We start from the raw sequence: 27,531 nt of genomic DNA, 5'->3' as shown, positions 1-27,531 counted from the left end.
CAATACCGGCCCACAAGACATTCTTCTGCCAAAAAAAGCTCCACTAAAATTTATCTCCCAGACCAAAAAAGAGTTTCATTGTTAGCCAGCAACAAAAGATCCCCAAATTTTGCAGAACTGCCTGTATATTCCATGTTCAAGGAGAAGAAGGTGCCATGCAGGTTCACTGAGGAGTGGGCTAGAGGAATTCCCACAAAGTACCAGCTCAGGAGAAACCCACCCACCAGTGCACACACCAGACTCTATAGCCTGACCGGTGCCGGCTGTCCCCCAAGTGCAGGCTCCCTCACCACTCCTAATGCCACACAAGTCACAATAACTTGACTACCATCAACTTTAATATTAAACACATAAGGTGAGTCTTAAATGCTACAAGCTGACTGTACAGTGGTAGATAATATAATAAAACATTAATTACTTTTCAAAAGGTGCAGTATGCAAATTTCCTCATGCCTTTACAAACAAAAATAAACCAGCAACATGATTTCATAACATTTATAAATGACTAAGTTAATAGGGAATTTTCAGAGAGATGATGAAGGAAATTTAGAAGAGCCTTCTCTGACACTGTTCAAAATTCTCAGAGGAAGTGACTTCTTAAAAAAAAAGATTAATTACAAGGAGTTTTTTTGCTTTACCTTGATATAATTTCTGTTTACGTATCTAAGCCGGTTTTGACCTTCAAAATTCCGGCAAAGAACAATTTTCATTAAACCATCTCAGTGGAGGAAGTTGGCAGTTTCTCATCTTGTCTCTGAGGTTAACTGAGAATATTAATTATTTAGCAAGCATGGTCAAACAAAATATGTGTCAGTCCTATCCAAAGCAACTTTTAATTTATCAAAGTAGGCACAGCAAGCATTGACACATAGCAAGGTCTTCTCCTGTCAGGTCTGATTCCTTTATGGGGTTTGGTTGGAGGCTCCAGAATGAAATAATTCCACAAAAGATGCCATCTCTCTCTAAGGATACACTCCCTTCATTCTGAGCATGTGTAATAATGACAGCTTGACGACCGCAGCCTTTCACCATTCTTTGGCGATGCATAGGTATCATCAACCAAGAAAACTCCGTAACTATCTTGAAGATGGTACAAAATTTAACGATAGGAAAATGACTGTGGCTTCCCTTCCTTCTAAGCTTTATAACTTCAGTGTCCTCTTTTGCGTGAAACTCTGCTCACCTGTTGCTCTTTGCAGCCCGGTTTGACACCATCACCCACCTGCCTGGCTGAGCCGTGAGCACACGAATAAGCAGTCTGGCAAGCCCGAAGAACATGCTCTGTCTCGTTGTTGGCACACGTGTAGTACCAAGTCAAAGACGAAAGCATATTAGAGATAAATACTCATTTAAAGAACAGTATTTTCATGATAGAGTTATATCTAATAATACAGTAAAAAGGGAATTATACTGGGACATCAATTGGTCAAGAATCAGTTAAATATCAGGGTTTTTTCTACAGAGGCAAATTAAGTTTGCCCCACAAAATGAAATAACAGCTATCATATACGACATTCTAAGACAAAGTGACATGTGTCCTAAAACATGAGATTGTGTCACATTAACGAAAACTGTATTTAAGAGAATATCAAGAACTCCTCTATAGAAAGTATTTCCATGAAACTAAAATGAATTTGGGTAGACATAAAGGAACGATATTACAAAATCAAGTCACAACATAGAAAATGTGTGGTAGTGGAAGACTGGACACCCGGTCTATTGAGATATTCATGAGGTGGAGAAATACTGAGGCAATATTAAGACAGAGAAATCAAGAACCAGGAATTAGAAGTTAAGCCAGAAATATTCACAGAGAAGTGAGGCACAAGTTGAGCAGCGAGGGTAGTTACCCACTGGAATAAACTACTAAAGGAAAAGATGGATTTAACACTTTGATGCCTTTTCAAGATGGCTTGGTTTTTTAAGCAGCATGCTGCAAGTCCAGCCACGGTTTCTCTTCAAAGGAGCAACTGAGCGAAGCTTTCTGATGTGTTCTGCAGGGGACCGCACCATCTCCTCGATTGACTCACCAGCAGATGCACCACAGTCTTTCCACCCTAACTCAACAGCTAGGAACATCTTTCTCAAGAACTGTACTTAGATCACAGAATTTTGAAACAGCTCTTTGTTTCAGAGATCAACAGGTGGCTGTATTTCATACAGTAAAGGGAAAAAGGGAATCCCAGAAGGCAATTTAAAGTCATAAATCAGTATAATCTGTCAAAGTGCCTAATGCTTTCCATCGCTCATCCGAAGGAAATGACAATCCAAACTTAGGCACCATAATTACGTGGGCAACTTCCAGGCCACTGAGCCTCTGAAAAAACAGGGGATCCTCTGTTTTGAGAAATAAACGTTTTTTAAGAGATACTGCTGAAAGATCTACTTATTCCATTTTACCGCTTTGAGACCTTCGCATAAGAAGAAATTTTTCTTTGCTACAATCTATGCTTTGACATGGCAAGGAAAAAAAAAAAAAAAAAAAAGAGAAAATGCTACTACGTGAAGTCCCTGAACTGCAAAGTCTGCCTTACGGTGACAGCAGTACTACCAGATCTCCTATGGAAATGCTGTAGCTCTGTGTCACTTATCTCCAAGAATAACAAGCAGGTATTTCACTTCAGAACCCTGCTGACAACTTGCAAGGCAGGAGTTGTGAAATGCTTCCGTCTCCTTACCTCTAAGGCAAGCACAGAAGACTCTGCTTCCCCTTGCAGAAGGAACAGAAATGAAAAAGGATGACCAGGAAAACAGGCAGGGCTGGCTAACTTCAGGAAAATTAGTAATTTGTGATTTACATGGCATTGACAGATTTATACAGAATAATCGTACGATACATCTGTAAACATACAGCTGTGTAAGCGCACCAGGTAGACATCCCTGGCTGCAGAAGAAAACACTGATTATTCTGCTTGTTAAAGGTTAAATTCTTGGCACGTAAGAGTGATTGGACCGTTTTAATTAATAAAACTTCTCATTGATTGAAACCTTAAATGCCAGTCAAACTGCTTGAGATTTTGCTGTTTGGCTACTGACTTCATCTAAATCGCACGTATTAATTCCCTATGGGAAGGTGAAAAGGGCTACGTGACCTCTCCACAGCCTGTTCCGAGGCTTCCTGTACCATCAGACACAGGGTCCTCCTCCGTGTTGGGCTGCTGCTGAGTGGATTTCCCTTAATTTTAAGTTTAGGAAAGCCACAGAGTGGAAGTTGCACATATTCACCAATGTGGCAACGAACAACCTTTGTTGGATGAGTTGCCTTTAGGGGTCTGCACCTAAATAAAAGACACCCCTCTAGGTTGTCCTACCCTATCCTAACAAGGAGGGTGGTTCCTTGCACAGTGCTCCAAAGCAGAGGTGATGCTACATCACCACCTTTACCCCTGCTTAGCCCCAAATTCTACATCCTCGCTTGCTTATTCCTGTAAGGATCAAAGTATCCTTGCAACTGCAAAGAAATCAAGTGTTAAAACATTTTAATATACAATACAGGAGAAAAAAGTAAAATTCTACTTTCAAGAGTTTTAGTTTTTAGTTTAGTTTTAGGTTCTTCAAAAAATGGAAACACAGAACATTAACTTGGAGACAAATGCTTTACCCCATCCACCTCCAATCCTTCTTATTTTGAGAAATATTCCCTAAAGGCACCTCCATAATCCATAAATCCTGCAGAGGACTCCATACGGAAAGGGAAGACCATGCCGCATCTGGCCCACAGATGCAAAATGTCCAAATGGACTATTTTCAAGTATCAGTGGGCTGATAGCCCAACTTAAACACAGAGAAAGATGTCTCCCATAGAACTTACTTTGCCAGTACAAAAAAAAAAGTGGAACACACATAAAAATACTCTTTTCTAAAAAAAAAAAAAAACAACCTACAATTCAGTTAGATTTACATAAACACTTGGGAAGACTTTAAAGATATATTTGAGTATGAAAGAAAGAATATGAAACTCTCCCATGCAAGCTTTTTCATTCATCTGAGTCCCGCGTGGAAGGGGCCGGTACCAGCGTGATGGGGCACTACGGAGACATATTCCCTCCACTGCTGTCCGTACGTCCGTCACATTCAGGCGGGCGGACGCCAAAGGGGGTTCACAGCCAGTTCTTCCCAGGAAACCTGCATCTTTCTCCACACCAGAAGCATGAAAGCTCATGCTAAACTATAAAGGATACACAAGCACCAACAAGCAGAATTTCTTATCTTATATTTCACAGGACTTCTAGCAATTGTTGTACTGCAATAAAAGCTAAGGCACCCCCAGCCTCCCCCTCTCTTGGGTGTTCAGTAATTTTTCTGTGACTCTCTAATTTCAGATCACTAAAGACCAAAATTTAATATGCAAGCAGGTAGCCCGATTCATTAAACAGATATACTAATAAAAAGTTTAGTTCCGTTAAGGTTTCGCGATCAATAAACAGGGAACATAAAGTTGCTCTTCTGCTAAATGTGAGGGAAATAATTTCCTTAGTAGGAAAAACATTCTTAGTCAGAAGGCAGCAAAGAAAAAAATCCTTCAGGCTTGGCTTCTTCCTCTCCTCCCAGACCCATTTTCACCTCTGTTTTGATCCAGACATAATGCAGCTTCATCTGATGTCACAGATAAGGTATTTTCCTCTTTACGGTAAACGAATGATGTCACAACCACAGGACTGTGATTTCACCACAGGACTGAACAAGCGGGTATCCGATGCACAGGCTGAAAGTTATTGTTCAAACATAAACTGCAGAAATAATTGCAAAAGTAAAGCAAATGAACAGCCAAGTAAATTAATTCCTTCTTGAATCACTGTTCCTGTTTTCCAAGTCCAAATGATTCTCCTTTCCTGTTTAGGAAGCCTGAGGGGATGAAAAAGTGTCCAAGATGGTGAAATTAAAAATTAGCTACTGAGCATGAAACGTGCAATGATTGCACTTCATAACATTTTTATTGCCTCAGTGTTGTATGAATCACTTCACAGTTCCACGCTGTTATGATGAAAAAAATGACACCAATAAAGTCTAAGCAATTGATGTTACGACTTCGTCAATCTGAGACTAAAGGCATGCACAGAATGACAAATATTTTCAAGGATACTGAGAAAACTACCACCTCATTCTGAAGGAGCACAAGTTTCGCCCTTGTATCTTGGAGAAGAGTGGCCGTTCTCACACCAAAACATGGAATATTGAAATAAGCCTCAATATGGCTCCGTAGGACACAACCTCACTTTCCCTTTCAGAAACAGCCCAAGTTTGGGTTTCTCAAGAGTTCCGAACGCAGCTAGCACACAGCGAGGCCACAGCTAGCGCCCGGTGCTCCCAATTCAGAACGTTCTCGCTCCTTTGAGGTTTTGCGTCAAGACAGTAGTATTTTAACAATGACCTGCATTTCGCTTTGTTTTTAAATAGTCTACAAATTCTGGAAGGAGGAAGCTGCATTATCTTTACAATTTCACTAAATCCCCAAAAAATTCAATTTATTGCTACTTAAAAACTTCCAAGAGGACAATAATCTCTGCTTAAGACAACAAAGCAGCATCGCAGTAATCTGTCAGATACAGCATCCAAGGTACAGTGCAGAGAAGTGAGCTCCCACGGGGAGATTGTACCTTCTTTTGAGAGTCATGCTGAATAGCTACCCCAATGTAACCCTAAATTCTTTCTGCTCATGGTTCAACTTTGACACAACTAAATATGTACTTTAGTCTGGCTATATATATATATATAAAAAAAATAAGTCCTCCCTCTCTATAAAGCATCACCAAATCCAAACCTGTTCTGTAACAGCTGAACCTAACAATATTTTTTTCCTAACAAATACTAGCTTTCTTTTTTAAATTGCATGGCTAGTCATTCTGAGGTATTAAAATCTCTGTTAGGATTCTTTCCTTTAATATAATAGCTCATTTCCCTTATAAAATCATTAATGGAAAATAAAGCCCTTTTTGTTAGCTCTAATCTTGCCTCCTTGCAAGTCTGCCAGAGGCACTTTAATATGGATCGGGTCGTGAATATTACAAATTACAGCAGCAATGTGTGGTGACAAAGGATCAGATTATTTATATAACAGTAATACCTTCTTCCTGCTTTGCTACAAAAAAAAGAGAAGTAAACAGTATGCACTGATCTCAGGACAAAAAGTCAGTTCCTCTTAAATCTGTTTTTTTCTGATACTTACAAATCCAAGTTTACAGTATGAAGTAACGGCACAGCACAAACCTTAGACCAAGGAATGAGGGGTATTACAGGGTGTAGTAAAACCCACTTCATTTTATGTCAAAATTCTCTCCTGTTTCACATGATGGACAGGCATGAAGTTAAGCTAGGGCAGGGAAAAGTTAGCAGGCACTATTTTCGAGTAAAGTCTCCTATGGTAGATTCACGCCAGATGCATTATGAACAAAGCAAAACTACGTACAGGCAGGCACAATTAGGGAAGAATTAATGTATCAGCAAGAACAGTATTGGTCATAAATGCTGTATAACGTAGTGAAATGAAATTCACAGTTAATTATCAGTATTTCAAGGCAGAAAAGCATACCCCATGAAAGTTTGTATTTGTCCTTGGGTAACGCTAGAAGACACAACAACTGTAGCCTATTTCCCTACTTCAAACAGATGCCCTGCGGAAGACTTGGACAGTCTTTGTAGGGGCTCATGGGGTGGAAAAGACAAGAGTAACGCAAAGATAACGCAAAGATAACGCAAAGACGTTATTCGTACACACCTGCTGGCCATTACAGAGCCCTCCGCACAGCGCCTTGCAACTACCGTGCGCAAAACTGGATTATTACTAGCAAAAACTTATTTCCAGAAATCCAAAGGTTTAGTTCAAGTTATAATACAAAAAGTATCTTACCTTTAATATGTCCTACTCCTTTACCATAACTCAGCAAAGCTTCAGGTGACACTTACATTAAATGCCAGTTGCCCGGTCCAAAGGACACACTATCAGCCCCTGCACAAGGCAACACTTCAAAGGGACCGGACCTTTCTGTGCCACCCAAATACTCCTGTTGAACTCCGCTAAAAACTGTTTCCTGAACCTGGGCTGATAGAAACTCCAGGAAGAAATGAATGAAGCCTTCTAAGATACCTTCCCCAAAGAGAAATCTGCAATTCTTCAGCAATATGCAGCATTAACGTCTGATGGGACGTGTCTGTCAAAGAGAAGCCTCAGAAAGATGACGCTGGTTTTGCAGAAAGTCTTAGAATCTCTGATTTTTGGGGCCATGCTGGAGTCCTAACTCTAATTAAATTCTAATCTGCTTTTCCCAGGTTTCATAAAATGTTGTCTCAAACAGGCTTATCTTCTAAGAAGTGCAGCATGATCTTCTCATTAAAGAATCTGTTACAATGAAAACACATTAGTACTAAAGCCATAAAAGACTGAGGAAATTATGGGCGTTCTCCCCCCAAACTAGTAGATTGTCCTAATATCACTTAAAAAACCCCCGTACATTCACAAGTCTGCTTGAAAAGTGGGAACTTGCTGTTTCAGTGTTTTTTCAATGTTATCTCTATTTTGTTCTTTAATTAATAAAAGGATACATGCACTGACATTATAAACACTAATTTGCTATTTAGCATCCCAAATTAGGAAGCATAAAACATTTATGCACTTCATTAAACACTACTAAGAACGCTTTGAGATTAACAGGAGACAAGCTAGGCTGTTAAATGCGATTTCAGAATACACATAAGCCACCGTAAAAAGACATTCCTCCTCTTTCCATCTCTCGCCGTGAATGCTCCCCGGCTCCATCCTATTGGCACCAGCCCTTACGAAACGAACCCTGGAAACCAGTGAGATCCGACCCATCTGCGCAATCAGAAGCGCCAGCTGAAGGGACGGGAACGCAGAGACACGTGCAGTGGAAGCAGGGCATACCTGTTTGGCAGCACGGCAGAAGCCAATCACGACATTGCACTTTAGAAAGCATAAAGCAAATACTTATGCCCTGAATTAAGACATCATTTAATCACACGTGGCGTACTAGACGAGACAACATGGTGTTTTTCTCCATCCCTCCCAAAACAGGCACTGCAGTTCCAGCACTCCTCCTCTCCCTTCCCCTCTTTCTTCCATCCATCCCAGCCCTTTAAAGAATCCTTGCGTTGCTCCAGTCAAATTACCTACGCATACAGGGCACTGAAATAGGCTTAACGTTAGGGTACACCAGTGCTAGAGGAAGATAAGAAACGGTAGTCTCTCAAAACTACAGGAAGCTGAACTTCAGTGGTAGGAAAGAAACAAATGCTGATACTCAGGAACAGACAGCCTCAAAGGCAGGTAACCACATCTGCGTGCGTAAAATAAAGGGAAGGTTAGCTAAGACCACTAATATAACAAATCCTCAAAATTGATCAGTCCAGGTCCCAAGTTATCTCTACAAACCTTATTGTGAAAGTCCTTCATGAAACAAGACTTAAGGCTATTTTCTTTCACTTACAATCAGGTGTAATTCAGACCCACAACAAATTATTCCTTATAACTTTGCATCACAAATCTAACTCCAATGTAGAAAATTATTTTTATTTTTGATTTAAATTTGTGTTAAAAGTGTCCACTGGTAAATTATGGACTCAGAGGAAATGGCACTGAATTTTCTATTATACATAATCTTGCCATAGCATGGCAATCGTTAAATCAATTGAAAATACAAATACACTAAAAATATAGTGTTTCAAGAACAGTAATATGGACATACTCAAGAGCTTTGTACCATAACCAGAAATCTGAAAAGTGCCTTGGTGCCTGAAAAAGAATTGCCTTTAGATTTTTTTTTTTTTTTTTAAACTAAATTATCATGATTTTACAACTTACAGCTTTGGGTTCTTTGTTGTTTTGGTTTTCTTAAACTATGATGACAAAGGTGATCTAACTACAAGATAAAAAGTGAAAAAGAAGCGTTCTTTGTGTGTTTTGACCAAATATATTGTTAGAGATCAAAACAAAGATTTATAAAAACAAACGATTGAAATTTCAGTTAAGAAAAACACTTTGTAAAATACAATAAACCCCTTTTCAATAGCAAAGTGGATTTTGTACAGTTCTTCCTTCTAAGCAGATGTTTGCCACAGCCTAGATCCACTAACTCCAGTAAAACAGAATGTAGGCAAAATGGGTTGGTGTTGCAGAATTACAACCTATATACAGAACTGCAGGTATCATACTGCAACTCATTGCAAATACCTTTGAAAATTCACTGTTTCATTGTGAGTGGACTTACAATATATCTTACATTATTTAAAAGCAGGTTACACTATAGAAAGGCTTTTGACAGAACCGCTCAAAAAACGAATCAGTTATAGGAGAGTAACGCTTCAAATCAGCTTCTCCCTCAGCAAAAATGCCACACAAATCAAAAAACAACACTTAAGTAAAACACTAAGACTTTATTAAAAATCCAAAATTTATTGCAAATTGTACTTTGCACTTTCCCTCCTTTCTTCATTTTACATGATTTATTGATATCCATGATTTTTTTCACAGATGTACTTGTTGACTTTGGAGAGTCTCTGTGCAATTTCAGTTTCATCCACAGTTTCTTGTGCTATTCTATCATACAAACATTCTGGGGAGAAAAAAAAAGGAAAGAGCCATTAGGATATTTTTAGAAAAGAATATAGCCCTGTGTTGGGCTAACTACTCAAGAGACAGCACTGAGTAAGCACTGTGTATATTTGTTGCAAGACAACAGAAGCTTTCATTGATTCACTCGCTATTTTGTTAAAGGCAAGATTTTTCACCAGGCTTGAATCTTTGGCATGACCAACTTCCAGTTATGCTGTGACTACATTAACAGGCTTTCTATACAGAAACATGCTAAACCCAGCCTTTTACAGTGCCAGTATTGCCTGCCTAACCCTTGCATTTGTCCACATCTCCACAGCAGATTTAGAATCTTTTCCCTGGTGAACGGTCTCGCTAGAATGGTTGGTATCTACAGTTCCCTCTGAGTCAACTCCTGTCATCGCACCTTTGAGACAGTAAACGAATGATAACGGTGAGGAAGAGAAGCAGTAACCAGTACGAGAAGACATTAACCGATTTGTTTTTTAAATCTGCTCAACATACATTAATGTCTGCATCTTTATTGTACGCCCTGTCTCTGGGCGTATTTCGCTTTTACTAGTAGATTATTCTGGGCGAGAGCCATCTTCTTGCATGTTTGCACAATACACTTTGTGGACTTAACTGGAATACGAAAAGCAAGCAATAGCAATAACTGCAAAAGCAATGAGGGCAATGGAAGTCGAGACAATTCTGCTCCATAGAGTCAGTAGTTCAGTGCCAGAATCCTGCAGAGGTTACTGAAATCAGAGGTGGTGCAACACACCCAACTCCTTAGTGACAGCAGGTTATTGGTTCTTTTGTTTTTATAACCAGAAGGATGTATTTTGTACTGTAGGCTTCCCAGATTGATTAAACAAACTCTGTTCTGCTTTGCCTAGTAATCTATTCCAGCAGCCGTTTATTGCTTCATATACAGAAAGCCACAGAGATTATCGCTTAATTAACATGGTTTATAACATTTCTAATGCGTCATATTAAAAAGTTATGAAAATTAAGTACTATGCATGCTTTGTAGTTCATTCTGAAACCTCTCAGAAGTTTTATAAAAGGTTATTTTGCATTAACAAGGTTTATAACAGTGCTCATGCATCATACTTTTTATAATTTCTTTATTACATACAACACAGTAGGGATTTTTAAGAAGCTAGCGATATCAGAGACATTAAGAGCTAATGCTGTCATTCAAAAATAAGTTAGTCTGTGTCCACTGAATAATAAGAACATCTAAACCAATGTGGATTTTATGTTGTAAGATGTCCTGAATGTAAAATAAATAAAATTAATCAGCCTAATAGCTGAAATGCTGAGCAGTAGTAAACTATGATTTGAAACACAACACCTAAGAGGCGGCACGTCACTGAGAACCTGAAGAAACCCAGTGTGTTCGTAGGACAAACTCGTACTACAACAATCTCAGGAACACTCCCAGGTTGCAGCAGATACACCTAGTAAGGTGAACTTCCAGCAAAATACAGGCTACGTTATTAGCCACAATGTCAAGCCCAAGACTCATTTGACAGAACTCATTCATCAGCTGTGATTCTTAAAGTCGGTGTGACCCAGGCAGATCCACAATCATCACAGTTCTTCCTCTTGCATTTCTATGAGGGGCTGCAGAAATAAGGATGCTGGCTTAGGGGCTCCAAAGAGTGATTTGGGGGTTCTGCTGCTGCTTTGTCTTCTGGCTTTAGAGCAGCACACAGATACCCCTGCGTATTTCTGACTGCACCAAAAATTCAAGTAGATCTCAAAGACTAACAAGGAGATTTCTACCTGCGGTGCCTGGATCCAAGTCATTGGCCACATAAACTCTAACTTCCTTGCATTTCACCATTGTCCACTTGCTACTCGTTTGTTTTGTTTTGTTCTCCATAACCTACTAACTTCTTATTTGATCACTTCCAGCTTTACAGGAAACACTGCTGGAAACATGATGGGGCAAGACCTCTAACATTGACACAAATGCAAAGGACACAATAACGTAGAAAATCATGGTTATGTGCTACCCAGTACTGCTGATACGGGAAGTCTGACTGCTGCCACCTAAAACATAGGCCATGCAGTTTAAATGGTGCAAGAGGAGGCTGTACAGTCTTGAGTGTAACAAAAAGGCAGTCAAAGACAAGGTGAAATAAACATTGGAAAGAGGAACATGGAAAAGCAGGGCGTGGAACAGTAGAATTCAAATGAAGGTTGAGGCTGGAAACAGAAGTATGACAGAAAACACAGAAAAACAAGGAAATAGGGAAGAACTGAATTGCTGGAAAGTGTAAAGGTACAGAAGAGAAGGAATGCCTCTCACCATGTACCTGTTGGAGCATACTCCTAAACTCACTGTAGTCAAACCAAGGGGAGTTAGAAGGAAGCTATCATGTAAATGGCTCAAGCAACACAGACTGGCCCTGACTGAAGTAAAAGAGGAAATTCTCACATAAGCAACCTTGCCAGCAGTGCTGAGGAGCAACAGCCTCCAGCAGGGAAACTAGAAAGCTCTTTGCAATGGGCCAGTGAAAAATAACCCTTTTTTACTCTGTCTTTGTAAGTGCACATCTGGGTAACCAATTCTGCTTCCCATTAGGGGCTGACAAGGGTAGCCACAGCCACAGAGTGGATTCCTTACATGGCCACTATATCATTACTTTACTACATGTGTTAGGATTGCACCAAAAGGTCCCAGCCAGAACTAGAAAATCAGTATAGAAAAGCTTGCACTTCCACATATATTCTTAAAGCAGATTAGCAAAAAACCCATGTCTTTTACTCATTTCTTACAAACTAAGATGACAGCACGAAGATCAGTTTCCAGCTTTTTTCACACAACACAGACACACGCACACACTCAAACAGGAATCTTATTCTTACTTCCAAAACATGGTACTCACAAGGCAGATTACAACAGCTCTTAAAGAGTTCATAGTTAAGAGCACATAGTAACTAAGAACAGGAAATGCAGAATAAGGAAGCTCAATCAAATAGGGAGATTTCTTTCAGCCCTACTGCAATTTAGCATGGACACAAACCTAAAAATCCAATTTCAGTATGTATTCCATGAGGAACCGGCTCAGTCTAACTTAAAAAGAAGCCTGAAATACCAAGAGAGACAGAAATGAATGCAAAACACAAGCATGATGATACAAAGGACTGAAATTCACTATTCATTTTAAATAAAGGAGAAGGCCTTCTCTCTCTCAAAGTACTACAATACATGGACTCAGGCTTGCAGTTACTGAAAGTGTCATTGCAATTTTTCCTGCCAGACAGGTCAGCGATTTACACTTCCTGTTCAAATTTCAATTCAAGTGCAACAATTAATTTTTACTACTTCCATTTTCTCCACTAAGAAGGGTAACGCTATTCTTTCTTGCCTTTGAAGGTATGTGTATTTTTATAGTCACAGCTATAATGGTTTCTGCGCCTCATGCCAGAGTTGGTTACATTCTGGATGAAAGAATGTGGTAAAGCTACTCTCAGGCTTGGTAAAAGGAATATATGCATTAAAAAAAAAATCTCTACGTTGTAAATGAATTCCAGAACAACGTGTTGTTCTCCGGGCTCAGAGTCCTGTTCCTGCAAGTGGTTCAAAGTGAGTGATCTTCTTGAAACCTTACTGAAGTACACTCTTCAGCTGTGAAGGCCTGCACTGTGCACAGCTATTGCAATGTGTTTTACTCTTCCTGAATATGTATGCACATCACAATGCAATAGCAATTTGAATTACAGTTTTTAATCAGTTAATTTTATATGAGCTGAAAAGAAGCATCTTTCAACTCAATGATAATAGTTAAACTCCAAAGCAGGAAGCAAAAGTTTTCAAATAACCTACCTCTGACAATGCTTAATTTGTGAGGTGAGAGAGGTGGCTTGGGAACGGCATCTTTCTTTTTTTTGGTTGCAACTCCTGTGACACTTCTGTTCTTGAGAACATCTGTTCCCCAAATCATAACCGCTAGATTTTTTGTATACTTTGAATCTCCTTGTGTTACTTGCAGCTGGTGCCATTTCTCCTCATCTACCCAAATTCCACTGCCAAGATGGACCTAGAAGGTAGTAATAATAACAACTTATCTACGGAATGTAGCACACAACAGTATCCAAGTGCTGTAGGAACATTGATATTAGGTACTATAATAACAGTAATTAGGGCTGAACAAATCCGTTTTGCCTAAGTCTGAAACTTCTCCAACTTTGTGGGTCAGGGAGTTCAAGTCAACCTCTTACATAAGTTCTTACATAGTTCCTCTTCCTTTTTGTTCTCAATTCTTCTTACTCTCTACTTTTTTTGCCCCCACATAGCCTATCACCTGAAAGACTACATTCAGGAACAGAGATAGAAGAAGGAAACAGTAAACACATCCTGTATTATAAATTTATGCACAGCATATAAACCAAGCAGTTGCACCAGCCTAATTCAGGAGTAAGATGAAACGTTGTCTTCAGCGTGATAGCCTCCCTTTGGCTGAAACAGACTTTACCAAAAACGTATTTCGGAGGCAGTAGAGAGAGAAATACTTCCTAAGTCATATCCTGTATCTCTTGAACAACATTCAGCATGATTGTTTAAAGTAACTAGAAGGGAGAAGGGATTTTGAGAGTTACAATGTAAGCCAAGAGAGTTTGAAAGTTTTTGTAAACTTCCAATTCTATCATGAAGTTTTGCCTATCAGGTACAATCCATCTATCCCGGTGAATACTGTTTTGTGGTAAGGCAATAACCCACTGCTGCAACATCATAAGCTTTCCATTATGTAGACAATGGGGAGCAGAGATATTTCATTGTAGTAGTAAAGCAGGATAATACGGGTACTGGGAAATGCAGTATGAAGCCATTGTAGAGTCTCCAAAATGAAGCTGCTCGAGTCTAGTTGTGCATATTAGTCTTGCTCAGCATTTACTATGCTGAGTTGACTCCCACGGAGCTACTCTGTATCTACCCCAAGCTTCCCAGTGCTCCAGACTTAAGGTGAATGCATGAGGATAATCAGAGTATCATCCTTAGGCTGGCACTAGGTATGTTTGAGCTGATAGTCCTGATAACCAGGACACTGTCAAGAAACAGCAAGGAAAATAACTCTACTAGTAATGAGCACGAGTCTGACATGAGTGCAGCCAGAATGCAAACACTGGCCCTGTGTAGAACCACAGAGAATACTTTGTACCTCCGTACGTCTATACTCCTAATTCCTGGAGTACAGTGCAGCCACCTGAACTGCCTCTGCACGCAGAAAGCTTTGTTCACCTGCTGATGAACTAACTTCATTCGGTTGGACCTGCTCTTGCTCATCATCCATGATAAGCTAATGTGCAACCTAGCTATTCTAGTTATTGACAAGAGTTCACTGCACTGGAAAGGACGAAGATATAATTACTTTCAGGCAATTATGTAAAAGTGCAAAATATCAAAAATATGTATCAATGGATTGTTATATCCAAAATTTAGGTTCCATAAAATCTGATCAAATGGAGGTTCTTTCTGTAACACTAACCCTTTAATAAAACTTACTGCCTTCTCACAATTAAAAAAAAATAATTCTGTGAACAAAATTCTATGGCAAAACTGTATTAGAAGACTCTGTTTGCCTTAACTGTTTTGCTCTTAGTCTTTCATGTTTTTACTCCTTTCATGTAGCATTACATAAGCTGTGCCTTCTACCCATACAAATCTGACAGTAATCACATAAGTCTCATTAAATGCAATGAAAAATTGGACAAAGCTACTGTAAAATTGTATATACCTGTAATTTTACTGCCTTTAGTCAATCAAAACCCATTTCTCCTTTAAATGGAAAACCTGCTTTAATCATTAATGAGGGCTATAACCGAAGAATTTTTTTTATTCCAACAGCATCCTTTCAAAAGCAACTAGTTGTTTAAAAACTTAAATAGAAAACATATGAATGGTTTGGCTACCAGCTACCTTATAAAAAACAAATGAAAAGTCTAACTTCCTCAAAGTATAAAAGCATAAAGCAAGCTGCCTCTCCTGCAGAATTTTCTGTACGAAAGGGATTCTAAAAAGCTTTTCACAAGTCCACTTGGTATGTAGGTTCTGTAATGGACAGGAATGGAACCAGTAATATGCACAACATGAACACTCCTTTTTTTCCCGCCTTCTCTGTTGTCGAGCCTCTTCATAATTGCTTTAAAAAAAATTCACTCTTTTGGTGCTCTCTGCATATTTTGTAAGACAACTTGAATCAAGAGTGAGCAGTCTGTGCTCATAAAACAGTCATGTTACAGTTATAATTCAATTCAGTTATTTCTGATTGATCTTGGAAAATTTATCTGTAAAAATGAGTGTAAGTTACTTAGAAAATAACTAAGAACAGGAATGTTGTGACATGCCAAATTTTGGATGTCTGTAATACATTAGCTTTAGAGACTGCTGTATTTGATCAAAAATCTGATTCCCCTCTGCCAAAATTAAGGTTTGTCTTTGCTAAAGATTGTTTAGTCTCTTAAGCTACTACATCATTCATTAGCTTTAAGTTATTTAAAAGAAAAACAACAAGTTACAGCAAATATTTTTAGTATTTATGTTTCAGACAGATCATCTCTCCTTTGAACATGCTTCATTTATTAAAAAAAGTTATTACTGGTATGAAACACCTATGGTAATAGCAACTACGTGACAGACAGCCACAGCCACAGAAATCTTACGTCTCCCTTTTTCTATTTCTAGTACTGTTACAGCTAAGGAATTTAATCTGTCCATGTCTCAGTTTACCTCTCTGTAAAACAGGCTCGGTACTGTTTCCTATTACTCCCAAAAACTACGGGAAGCTTACTGTACTCCACATTCAGAAGCATTTCCTTCTTGCTGGAAGAGCTGCCCATGGGCCAGACCCTTGGCTTGATGAAATCAATGGGAACTTTACCCCCCAATTTCAGCAACTGCAGGATCAACCTTCAAGCACAACGCAGCAGAAAGAACAGCAAATTCAAAGCAATGATCACCGCCACAACTGTGCGAACATGCACAATATCTCAGAAGATGAACTCTTTTACTCTTTTTTATTTCCTTTCTTTTTTTTTTTTTTCTTCTTCTTTTCTTTTCTTTAAATGAATGCCATAGGCTCTTTTTCGGTAACTCTGTTCTCCCTCTGGACAGGAGAGATTTATCTGTTTTGAAAGAATCCTACTAAGATCAAATCCATTGCCACAAAGGGCAAGATTTCTAAAAAAAGTATTTCAACTACTCTGGTGGTGCATGTCAATAAAGAAGTAATAAAAAAAAGGCATGAGTAAGGAAAATGAAAAAACCCACCACCCTCCAACACTCTAAATACATTATTGGTTCAACATTTCTGGCAATCTGAGCTGGCTGAAGCCCCAATAAATAGGCAAACTTAAAGAAAGACCAAAATTACAAAAAGAAAGTTAAAAAGATATTAATATCTGTAAAGACAGACAAAACTTCAGCAACAGAAGTGCCAAGAAGCTGGCAGATGAAATAAAGGTGCAGGAAAAGCTGCATACATATACTAAAGGACGTGCCCTATGCCACAGACCTGAAGCAGAAAAAAAAGGAGGTAAACCAAACTCTCACAGTAATATATGCCATGTTTTCATTGCACAAATATACACAAAATATACAAGTAAAAGACGTACGTTAAATATATTAGGCAAGAAAAGCTATCTGAACCAAGTATCTGTCAAACTGCCAAGATTATATGATTTTTCACATATATTTTGTCCTAAACAATTATGTCGAATTCAGCTTCAAGAATGACAGACACTTGTGCAGTCAATCTCGTAACACAGATCTGAAAATGTAATATTTCATGCTATTCCATCAGTAATTCCACTGTGTGCCAAAGCAGAAATGGACATCTCCTCCTAAAAGGTTCTCAGATTATAGTACCGAATGCATACATATCCTAAGAAACAGGATCTGCACAGGCAATTCTGAAGGACAATTAGTTTTGTAAAAAGAAATATAATGTTCATTTAATGACAATGGCAACAGCTATAAAAGCAGGCCATGGCAGATGAGTGGACAATGTGTTAAACACGCTGAAGCCTGAAAAACTTTCAGTCAGGTTCTGGCAAACTGTTAGCTAGATGGTATTTCACCAACTTTATAAAGGTATCTGGAAAGTAGCACTACATCAGCTCAATTCAGTGGCAACGCTGCTACCCGGATTCAAGGGAGCCCATTTTCATTCCAGGGTTCATATTATCATAATACTGGACTCCAATTCAACCAAAAGATGAAGGCTTCTCTGCAATATGACTACAGCACATTAAAAACACTAAAGACTTTTCAGGGAAAAGTATTTCTGTTAAATAGACTAATGTAACCTTATAATGTGGGATACTGACTTTGGCCTATATTCAGTGGATTTATGTATGTCACCAATTGAAGACTGTGCCAATGTGCTTGTGCATGCATATTTAATAATTATATTCCTTGTGTTGCACAGCATTCAGTGCTCTCATCACTGAGGATAATTTTCTATGTTGTTCATATTTGTGTCATTTCATAATTTTCCTCAGCATAATAGCATACCTTTATGAAAACTGAGGAAGGTTGCATAAGCTGCTACCATGCAAAACTCCTGAGATCATGAAAATTCCACAAGAAAATCACGCTGATGGACATTTACAAATTATTCATGCTATATTTAATTTAAAATACCTTTCCATTCTCGAGAATATACTTGTCCATTACTGGAACAGGGGCAGGATAGTACGTTGATGTATTTGCTTCCTCACTGAAGGTCTTCTGTACCTCAGGTTCAGGCTCAATTGATTCTGGTTTTACTTTTTCAAGGCTCAATGGCAGGTCCTAGACAGTTAAGAAAAGAGAGCTGTCTGCTATCCCAGAGAACATGAAATCAATCACTTCATCACCCATGGTTAGCATAAAATAACACATTAGTCATGTTCATTTTAAAGTTAGAAAGAGTCTAAACCAAAATCCTACTTCTGAACGTCAACAAACAAAAGCAGGGTAAGTAACTCTGCTTTATAGACATTAAAAAGATAATTTTAATTTAAATGTTTAATTTATTCTTAAAGCATATGGTCAGTTACAGATATGGGTAAGATTGCTCCATGCAATTATGTTAAATGATACTGAAGTTATAAACCGAGAGCAACAATAGTAATCCTTCAAATAAGAATTACTATATAGTTCATAGAAACCTGCATAACTTACTGTGATAATTACTTAAACTATCCATATAGAACTACAAATTTTATAGAAATTTGAAATATCTTTTGATATAACAGAGGTATGTTAAAAATAGTGAGGATCTACAGAAATGCTATAAAGGAAACGGGCTTGGGCTACTTATGCTAAAGTATCATGCATAGAAAGTATCCAAGGTTAAAAAAAACCCACATAAATTAGAATTTTGATTATCCAATCCATCCAACACAGATTTTTATTTTTAATGTAATTAACAAAAATTAAGCACAGATTTAAACAACAGAATACTACTAAGCATATGTTTGAGGCTTCAAAGAGGATAATTATTTTGTCAGTCATCAACTTTTCTTTTCCAGAACAAATTTATAAAGTGTTCCTAAAAAGACAGAAGAACAAAATAAAATAATTTTGTGAACTGGATGTCATTATTCCATTCATTGCAGCAGTTACACCAGAAGTCTAGGAACAGGCTACAGCCTCAAGCCTATCATTTCTCTTGATGTCTGTCTCTGGGCTCACGAGAAGCTCCAGCAGCCACTGAAGTTCCACGCCGGGACGGTGGTTTGTTAAAACAGCAAGGTTGCCAGCTTAGACCCTGGACACCACGGTAATCAGCCACTTCCAAGAACTATAAGGATAAACTCACCCACTTGTAAGAACTATATTGGTTGGAGCTGAAAGCACTGCAGCACTCTGTAGCCCAACCTTGACATCTTCAACAAACGACAATTCAATACTCAGGTCACCGTCACGGTTCAGCATCCCTCCTCAGTGTTTGTGCACACAGACCAAGCCCTGAATTGATCTAACTCTGCAAGTCAAGCTGGCACCAGAGCTCATGTCTTGAGTCACATATCTTAAATAGTTCCTGTACCTGGAACAAGTAAAGTATTCACTCCTCCTCCTTTGCGCAGTGTGATTTACAGATTATTATACAGTGATATCAGCATTTCCTCCATTGTCAGCATTTGACATTTATCCCATGGGCTTATTCTACACCTACAAAGCTAGTTAAATGCTCTCAGCTGACTGCCACTTGACATTCGGCAACAACTACAAGTTGTCTGTGGAACTCAGATACCCCTATACCGCAGTGATACCAACAGAGTGTCTTAAGAGCCATATGCAATCCAAGCATGGTGCAAATAGAGACATCACAAAACCCATACCATTTGCATTACAATTTCATAGTAATCTTAATAAGCACCTCTGCTATTGTGCACATACAATGGTACGGCCAAGACAAACTAAACTTTCTGAACTTGAGACTGCTGGACTGATTCAGATTGGGGGAAAGACCTGGACTGATTAAACCACCCAAAGTCCGCACACATCTCAGGGTGGGCACACCTGAACAAGCAGATGCAGTGATGTAATTGCCAGTGTGAACTTCAGAAGTGATCTTTTAGTTGTTACTTTAAGAGCACATTCTTCAACACTATTTTGAATTTTCTTACACTTTGGAAGTCACTTTGAGAAAGACACCTAACTACAGCCACCTTCTTCCTAGAAGGAAACTTTTATCTCACTTTAAACGCTTTTACTAGTTGCTATCTAGAAGTCTTTCACTGTTTTGTTTATAGTCACGTATTGACACAGCTGCGATTTGGTTTCCAGAGTTCCCCAAGAAAAACAGCTAATTAAAGTCCACAACAGTCATAGCTCTAACAGGTCAGAAAAACCTCTACTGCAACTCATGCTTTGCTGCTTGCCTAGAAGTCACCAACAGAAAGCCTTTAAAACATTGTCTTTTACATTCTACTCATTTTTTCTTCCCAAACAGAAACCTGCCTCTTACTAGGTCGTCTTCACAGCTACTTTCACCAACTACTAAAGACTGCATTTTCAACCCATCATGTTCTGAATAAAACATGTAACCCAGATTATTGCCTTACTGCTAATGGGAATTGTGTACCACACACCATACTCTAAAAGTTTCCTCTCTAAAATGCACCTAAAAATGGAGTTGAAGGCATAGATCCCAAGGTTAGTTTGCTTTCCTTTAATTTCTCTTTAATTATCTTGTCTCAGACATGTACAAAATTTAAGTGGACCAGTAAACGTCTCTTATCAATATATTTAAAGGGGGGAAAAAACAAAAAGGTGTAGTGTGTGGATACCACACACCATACTCTCAAAGTTTTCCTCTCTCTGTAGCTCTCATACTCTACATCTCATTTTAAAGATGATGAATGGGTCCATGCAAAAATATATGCCACTATCTAAAGGCTTAACAATGATAATACTTATGTAATAAGGATTACAAAAAAAAAATAAAGACAATTCTTCAGAATGCAAAAAGGAAACAAATTTTTTATTGCAAAATCTTTCTTCTTCAGACTGTAAAGTTTCCATAATATCTGTGAGGCCAGCAATTTCAAATGCAGGATGAAGAGGTAGAAGGCTTCCCTTTATCACTTCTTTTCCTCAAAAATGCATCTTAGGCTACACACTACTCAAAATTAGTAAATAAGCCAAAATAAATTAACTGATAAAGCAGTCAATATAAATTTGTAACCAGCAAGCTGTTCTTCCACATGGTCTACCAGAATTTGAATGAAAATAACAGGCATCTGAGAAGGGGAAATATTATATATATCATACTTCCTGTACTCATACTTGATAGAAACCTTAGACTTTTTTATTTTTAACATCAAAAAACAAATCTAGAAAAGCTGAATAATAGTAATTCCTTACACGTGGTAAGACAAAAATACCACTTTATTCTCCCTATCCTGGTGTCAGTCCCAAGACACTGTAAACTAGATCATTGAAATTAAACTGGGATTAAAAATAACTACTTGGGGGGCTTTGTATGTCTTGATGAATGAAGTTGAATGAATGAAGGTGAATATCTTCTCTGGCTTTAGAGCAACACTAATTCTTAGCAATACAATATGAAAACGCAGTATTTATCCAGGACCAAACAATGTCCAAACATTATCCCTGATACAACTTCACTACTTCTGGCCACATACAACCGTAGTAAACTGCACACATCTTACCCTGGAGACAACTACTTTTTCCAAAGTTTCTGAAATTCTTATCTTTTGCAATCCAAGGACTATTTAAAGTTAGGCCTGCAGGAAAGAGCCAGTGATTCAGTTCTCTAAATCACCTTACTCTAATGATAAAACCAGGGCAAATTAGTGTGTTTTCAGGTGCAAGAGGAGAAAGATAAACTGCAAAGGCCTACGATCGCAGGGCTTCCTGATCCAAAGCAGCAAGGGAAAAGAGGCTTTGGCCGCCGTGCACATTCTTCTGGGAGCTCAGGTGGAGGGATACTGTGACCTTTTCCACGACAGTCATCGTGTTCCCCCACTGCTTTGGTCCCGAGAGCCCCAGCCAAATGCCTCCCTCCTCCAGGAAGGGATCTGTTGGGCAGCAGCATATCAAAATCGTAAAGAAGCTTCAATACATCCCCATGGATCAGTACTGATTTCACTACTGTCATTTGCCACATCTGTTTTCAAGATTTCTTTGTTTTAAAAGAGCAATTCAGTGTCACCATGTGAAAGATTAAGAACCTCACTCTTCCCACAAGAGTGGCTCAAGTTTACTAGCAGAGATGAAGGCCTAGGTCTAAAGCAGAATACATTGACTTCTAGCTTCTCACCGAAATCAACATATTGATGGGAAATTAGGAGACTGAATACTTGACTGAATGTTAGCTCAAAAGGCTGTTCTGTATTTGATCTGCAAGTTTAAAATGGCAACAGGCACGCATTTCCCACAGCTGCAATTCATCAGCACAAAACAGCTGTCATCTCATGCAAAGAAATCAGAAGGTGAAACAGAAATGCAATTAGTTTGCATTAAGTCCAGCCTGCTAGAAGTGCAGCGTAACATAAATTACGTGTAATTTGAAACTCTAGGTTTAAGAGATTGCTGCAACAACTGCAGATGAATTCAGGATGTAATCTATTTTCTGAACAGTTTTCAGAGATTATTCACATACCCACACATACCTCATTTATAAGCTGGAAAAGTAAGGAAGACTAAAGAAGTCTTTAGATATCTATTTCATGATTAAAAGTAGCACTTTTTCATACTGTCATCAGACTCTCTAATTTACAATTTGCTGAAGATGTCTCCCTTTCTAATCATTCATAAATATTGTACTGATCTTTCTAGAACCTGGTTGTTTCTCTACTGTGAATGAGACTAAGGAAAGGCAACAGTTATCAGCGGTTAACACACCGAGTCTCAGGAAACACATCCACCCCCTGTGAAGCACACAGCCCATAGGGCCAAACTCTACCTTTGTCATCCATGAGAAGTTCCATACAAGTAATAACAACAAGGGAATTTTTTTGGAAGTTACCTATAATTCATATTTGTCCAGGTATATGATTAAATTAAAAGAACTTGTCTTCAATGTAATTGAAATTTATTGTCTTGTAGAGCAGATGCCAGACTGATACAATGCAAATTCAAGCCCAGTATTTAGAGAAGATTCAGCATTTTTTCCAAGAGGTTTTATTTCTGGGGGTTTGGGGTGCGGGTTTCTTTTTCTAAGCTTTCTTGATTCAGCTCAAGTGAAAAATGCATCCCTTCTTTCTTAAAGTGAAATAAACAAGACAGAATTCAGAAGCTGCCTTCATTTCATTGCTGGTCTCACCACTCAAACTGCTGTCAAGTCTACCAACTAAATTGGTGTTTTACGCTTTTCAGCCCCATTGCCTACCAACATCTGGCTGGTGCTCCATTCACATAAATTCCAGCTAACTACTTGCAGATGAAGAAACATCTTTCCATCCAAGGAAAATTTTAGAAAGCTCAGTGGAATCTACTGCCAACCACACCATGTTTTTCAGGCTGTGGAAACCTTGCCTATTTAATTTTTATTTAAAAAGTTAACTAGAATGTTTATAATAAGTAATGACATTTTAATTATGCACAGTGTAACAACGACGAGCATTCGCAGTCAAACACCCAGTTTAAATCATCAGATGCTACTCCGAGAGCCTGGCTCCAAACTTGCGGGCACACCTTAAGACATGCTGCAGTACAGGCACATGCTCTCTCGGACTCAGGTTTGTACATGAATGTAACTCAGACCCACATGCAAATTGCATGCACTCGTTCAGTCAAGTAGAAGAGCCAATATCCAATTTACATGCAAAAATTAAGTTTCCAGATACACAAAGGCAGACATAAGAAACAGCATGCTAAGTTTGGATGCACAAATTTTAACCAAGTTTCAGTCACCAAGCAAATCTTCAACACAGCAGTACCACATTCTAATAGCAAATAAATTAGTAAAATATTGGAAGGTATTCCAAGGGTCACATCTTCAATGAAAAGGATGAACTTTTTATTTTGTCTTTTTTCCAATTTATTCCAACATAATGGTTAAATAATTGTTATAAACCAAAACAAATGAGCAATTGACTCAAAATACTTAAAATTTAAATCCAAATTACACAAACCTGTGTTTTGTAACAAGTGTTGATAAACGGGACACTAATATAAAAAGATTTTAATTATTCTTTAACAAACCATTCTTGTTCAAATAGCACGGCTGTTTAAAGCCACTGCTAAGAAGTTCAGGAATAAATCACATTCTAATGAGCTACTAATGGAAAGAGGGGGCAGAAATGGGAAGGTAACACAGTCACTTACATAACAATAAACAAAATTCCTAACTGAAAAGAATAAAATACTTTTAGCCCAAATATTCATTTCACTGCCTTTTCTTCTTTTTTTTTTTTTTCCCTTTTAAACTGGAACATATTGGTGTATTTTGCAGATGACGCTTTATTATCTTTTTTCAGCATATACTGGAAGGTCAGAGACTCTTTAAAATACAGCTGCTTAAAATGGAACTCTGATTCAACCATACCAGCACAAAGACCGCTACTATCATTAATGAAAAACCCAGACGTACATAGCATACAAATTCAACACAGATTGTACAGCCATAGCAGAAAACCCTTTAACATTCAATGTCCAGTTTAACAACCACTGCTATTCTTCAAATAAGTTTCCATTACTATTGATCACACTTGCAAAATTCATTAAAACTAGTCCCATTTAAGTCCGGCACTTACCACTACCTAGTCTTAGAAGCAGTACATCCTGGAGTCTCCTGTTCAAGTCTCTGAGCTCTTTCATTTCTGACACGAGTGCCCCATACTCCTTTAGCTTCTTTGCCTGTTGCACAAGCTGTCTCCGTGTCCTCTCAAGCTCCTGTTGAATGTGTCTCATTTCTTCTTGTTGCTGTTGGTAACTCCTCAGCAATTCTTCATACAGAATCCGAGGAACTACAGCATCGTCCATGTTGTTCATGCTTTCCGAAGTCTCCATAAAAGCCTCCTCAGGGCTGGAAGTATTACTGAGACTCATCCCATTCTGCTTTTCAAGCCGAGCAACAACTGCTTCAATGCTTTTGTGTGTACCTTCGCTTTGTTTCCTCCCATCTTGTCTCTGCATGTTACAATAAAAAATAAATAAATTAGGAGTGCAGCAAGATGTAATACAAATTACAATTCTACAGACTTGGAAACCATTAATATTCTCATTTTCCAAAAAAAGCAAGACAAAGTCTGTCTGCAAAAATGTTTTGCCTAACGGATTCTTGTGGATATACATCATAACTATCATGCACACGTAATTCAGCTAAATGCACATACAAACTTCTGAGGCAGCTAAAGGCCTTTCTGCATTTGTGTGACACTTGCAAACTGAGTGTACATAGGTCATTTGATTCCATAGGACAAAGATAATTACTGTCTTTAAAAAAAAATCTGGATCTTTTTTCCTTTAAGTTTAGCCCTGAACATTTAGATTTCTGACAGCAATTGATTTTTCTGATAAGTAAGAGAAAGAATCAACTACGCACTATGTTTGTCACCTGTAACAACATCAGAGATGAAAGCAGCATATCACACAAAGTTGTTCTGGGAACAGAGGGCTTGTCCTTCCCACACTTTGGGAGACAAAACCTTCTCTGACTATTCCTCTAGCACGTTCACCCAACTGCCTGATGCAAGTGACTGAGTTAACACTATCAGCAAACACTGTAAGGGAACTGAAAATACAGAAGGTAGAGACAGAATATATCATTCAGTCTCATCTTCCTGATCAACTGATTCCTTCTATATTAGTACTGCATTGCAGAGGCTTCATCTCCTTTGAACTCTCAGCAGAAATTTACCTTCAGTCACCTGCACAAGCCCTACAAATTAAACTACACCTCTGTTCTGGGGCCTGGATAGTGGTATTAAAATGTGACAGTACGGGTAAAAATCACTAAGTTTTACTGGCCAAATATGGAAAAAAACATTTGAACTTCCAAGCAACTGCAAGGAAAGCAAATGTAGCTCATAGGTTAGAGACAAGAAGCTGACACTATCAATTCCCATACCACAATATCCATGAGTAATGTGGCAGAAAATGAGATTATTTGATGTTATGCCTGCTCCACACATGTTCGGAAAAAAAAATAAAAAATGCTGGCCCACCATAAGAAATGTACTAGTATCGTTCCTGGCAGCTGCAAAACACATGAAGCCACACAGCAGTATTTTATTCTGAAGGTTGGCAGACTTTTAAAGAAATCATTTGATATCAAAAAATAAATACATTTACATAGTGAGTTTCTGGCATCTGGACCTAAAAAGGCAACTGGCAGTTATAACAGAGGGATGCAGTCCTGTCAATTTGTCTTCTCACCCACTGCCGTAGTTGGGAAGTCTCAGAGCACCCCTTCCAATTCCAAACAGGCAGCGCGCAATAGGTCACAAGTGCCACTGAGAACAGCTGCTCGACATTCATGTAACTGGTGACTTTTAAAGCATTCTGGGCCAAAGTAGGAGAGCATTGTTCCAAAAATCTCAAATGGCAGTTAAACTGTGCAGACGGTATAAACAGGAAATGTTTCGATTGCACATAAACCAGGTTTTGAAAACCCGTACCCCACCCCCACACAAAATTTGACCCAATTTCACTAAACACAGTGTTTTACAGGGGATCAAAAGCAGGCCTGGAATTCTTAAGCTATGACGTCTGTATATACCCCAAGCACTTCCAAAAAAAAGAAGAAGAAAAAGAAAAAAGAAAAAAGAAAAAGAAAAAAGGAAAAAAAAAACAACAAAAAAAAAAAAAGGAAAGACTTCAGTACCTTACTGTGTCTAAGCTCCACATCTTCTTCCCCATAATCTGTAACCTCCCCAGCTTCTTCTACGTGATTGAGAGAGAGTTTGGGGATTTTAATTTTCTTCTGCATCACACTGTTCTCAAGGTCAGTTTTGTCCTCTAAAATGTATATTAAAAATAAAGTTTTGTTACATTAATCAGTGTTCTTACTTCCAAATACTACATGACTTCAGCAAGACCAGTTGAAAAAAAAACCTCCCATGCTTCAATCCCCTTATAATACTATGATCAAATTAATCAATGGTGTAACTCAACTGATGTCCGCTGACAATTCTAGAGTTTCAACAGGGGATCAATCTGGCCAAACACCACGAATAAATATTGTAAAATGCCAAGCTAAATTCATGTGAGTGATCAAAAGTGTCATTGAGTAGTTTGTACTACCACTAAAATAAAAGTTAAAGATGCTGTAAATAAAACAAATTCCTAAAAACAATCTGTATTACTTTAAATTATGTTTACCGATGGTATTTTCATATTAATAATCTGTGGCTGAAGTTCAAACTCTGCTTAGGTTTAAAAGAGAATAAACTTGGTAATTCATCCTATACCCTAACCATCATCTGTCAGCAGTACAGATCTATTTGCACAGACGGCAGATTCTGCTGTTTCTGGAAAGTGCAGGGCTGGAAAAGGGGGTGCTGCAGGA

General features: G+C 38.4%; 2 protein-coding genes across 3 annotated transcripts in view; both read right to left on the bottom strand.

Moving 5' to 3' along the window:
• The window catches only part of AGBL4 (AGBL carboxypeptidase 4), a 950,709-nt gene that overhangs the window by 339,056 nt on the left and 584,122 nt on the right, over positions 1-27,531 (bottom strand). The gene's annotated exons all lie outside the window — the stretch shown is intronic.
• BEND5 (BEN domain containing 5) overlaps positions 9,368-27,531 on the bottom strand; it is a 32,417-nt gene continuing 14,253 nt past the window's right edge. Inside the window, 8 exon segments of the mRNA XM_075759447.1 lie at positions 9,368-9,449; positions 9,452-9,476; positions 9,478-9,566; positions 13,392-13,605; positions 18,207-18,341; positions 18,343-18,356; positions 24,776-25,151; positions 26,848-26,981. Coding sequence (XP_075615562.1) covers positions 9,406-9,449; positions 9,452-9,476; positions 9,478-9,566; positions 13,392-13,605; positions 18,207-18,341; positions 18,343-18,356; positions 24,776-25,151; positions 26,848-26,981 — 1,031 coding nt within the window. The 3' untranslated portion in view covers positions 9,368-9,405.

This window comes from Balearica regulorum, chromosome 8, assembly GCF_011004875.1.
Source record: "Balearica regulorum gibbericeps isolate bBalReg1 chromosome 8, bBalReg1.pri, whole genome shotgun sequence".
Taxonomy (NCBI): domain Eukaryota; kingdom Metazoa; phylum Chordata; class Aves; order Gruiformes; family Gruidae; genus Balearica; species Balearica regulorum.
This window is presented reverse-complemented; position numbering and strand designations above follow the sequence as displayed.